The sequence below is a fragment of the Egretta garzetta genome, unplaced genomic scaffold, assembly GCF_000687185.1.
Source record: "Egretta garzetta isolate BGI_Z169 unplaced genomic scaffold, ASM68718v1 scaffold598, whole genome shotgun sequence".
NCBI classification, from domain to species: domain Eukaryota; kingdom Metazoa; phylum Chordata; class Aves; order Pelecaniformes; family Ardeidae; genus Egretta; species Egretta garzetta.
In genome coordinates, this window is record NW_009260621.1 from 52494 (window position 1) to 54274 (window position 1781).

The 1781-nt window shown below is 41.3% G+C and overlaps 1 protein-coding gene across 1 annotated transcript in view; it reads left to right on the forward strand.

Annotated features, from left to right (window-relative positions):
• Positions 1-1781, forward strand: part of SOAT1 (sterol O-acyltransferase 1) — a 25632-nt gene that overhangs the window by 15001 nt on the left and 8850 nt on the right. Inside the window, exons 6-7 of the mRNA XM_009645284.2 lie at positions 334-616; positions 1705-1779. Of these exons, the coding sequence (XP_009643579.1) occupies positions 334-616; positions 1705-1779 (358 nt within the window). The remainder of the gene's footprint in view (positions 1-333; positions 617-1704; positions 1780-1781) is intronic.

Sequence of the window (1781 nt, forward strand, 5' to 3'; positions counted from 1 at the left end):
GCTTGTTCTTAGCAGGGATGAGCTTGAGCATACTCTTAAAGCACATGCTGATCTTAAAGATGTGCTTAAGCCCTGTGGGATTTGAAGGTAAGCTGTGCCTGACAGCATTGATGGCATGAGTCCTTCATCTCTTATTTTCTGATGTGCTTGTGGGTGGTCACTTAAATCTGCCACGGACAGCCCTCTGTTTCTGAGCTGAAAATTGCCACAGTCGCTTCTATCTAGACTGTCAAACAATTTTGATCCGGAAGCTTTGTAGCCACTTAATGGAGTAGAAGTATTTCTAGTTAAACAGTGGACACTGAATATTGTCTCTTTCCTTGTGCCTTCTAGGCTGGTCCTAGGATTTGATCTCTTGGTCTTTGTTTTTGGAAAGTTCCCGGTCGTCTTCTGTACTTGGCTGTGCATGTTCTGTGCCACAGTTACTGTTCCATACAAGCTTTTTGTCTGGTGGGCCCAAGGCTACTGCAGTTCCTCCCATCGTGTACTCCGGTCTCTTTTCTATGGGACATTGTTCACACTCTTCCAAACAGCTGGGCTTGGATTTGGACCAACCTACATTGCTGTATCATATGCCCTGCCTCCAGCTTCCCGTTTTATTGTAATATTGGAACAGGTAAGTCCCTACCCCTGATATCTTTGGATATATTGAATCTTGTTTTCAAAATGGAAAGGGTCCTTTTTCCTAAGGACTCAAGTGTTGCTTTTATTCACTAAATTAAACCATGGCTGTGTATGGGGTTTCTTTGACTTGAAGACAGACTTGAATGCAGCAAGATTAATGAGAAAAAGTAGATAGTAAACTTCATTTTGACCTGGAAATGACTTAGGTTTTTTACCCTGTATTTAAGATTTTACTGGGGTTTGTTTCTGAACATACTTCAAGGCTGAAATTCCATTTATTTCTAATTCTCTTGTGAGTGTTAAATGCTTAAAACCAATTCTAAAAACCTGTTGTGCCATAGTTCACAAGGAAGCTGTAACATCCCTCTTTAAAAAAAAAAAAAAAAGCCATGTACGTAATCAACAAGTGGTTCCTGTTTCCCTTTCTGTTCCCAAGAAGAAACTGTCTTTCTCTTGTAGTCAGAACTCGGAGAGTGGAATTTTCTTTTTCGAGGGGAGGGGGGGAAGAGTGCAAGAGTGTAGAGGACTGGTCAGATCATCAGGTTAAAACAAGGGTGGTCAGAGATGAGAGTGTAGGCTTGAAGAATTAACTTTGGGCTAGCCCTCCTTTTGGTCCTTCAGGAACTATTTCTGTGCGGTACCACCTTATTCCATTGTAGTGGTAATTGCTGTAGAACACATTTAACTTCAAGAGTCAGTTTCAAGACTTTGAAACATACTGGCCTATTGAAATGGATAGGTTTGGGGGGGGTTGCTTCAATTATAAGTTAATGTTAATTGGTTAGTGGCTTACTAGTGTGATTCAGAGTCCTTGCGCATGCTGTGGTCCTGTGAGTGTAAATGAGATGTATTTTACTGCTCCCGAGTCATGATTGTTACTGCATGTTTCACCTTGCAGAGTTTTAGATTCATGACAGTTAAACAGGCTTCTGGGCAGAGGAAGCAGCCCTTTCCTTGTAAAAAGGGTAAATTGGAGAGAAACAAAGATGTTGATGGTGTTGCCTTAAGATGCTTGATCCAGTCTTTATAGGAAAGTTGAGAAAGTGAGAATATTAAACTGATACTCTCTTGGTTTTACAGGTTCGTCTTGTTATGAAGGCTCATTCATTCATCCGGGAGAATGTACCCAGAGTCCTGTCCTCTGTAAAGGACAAGTC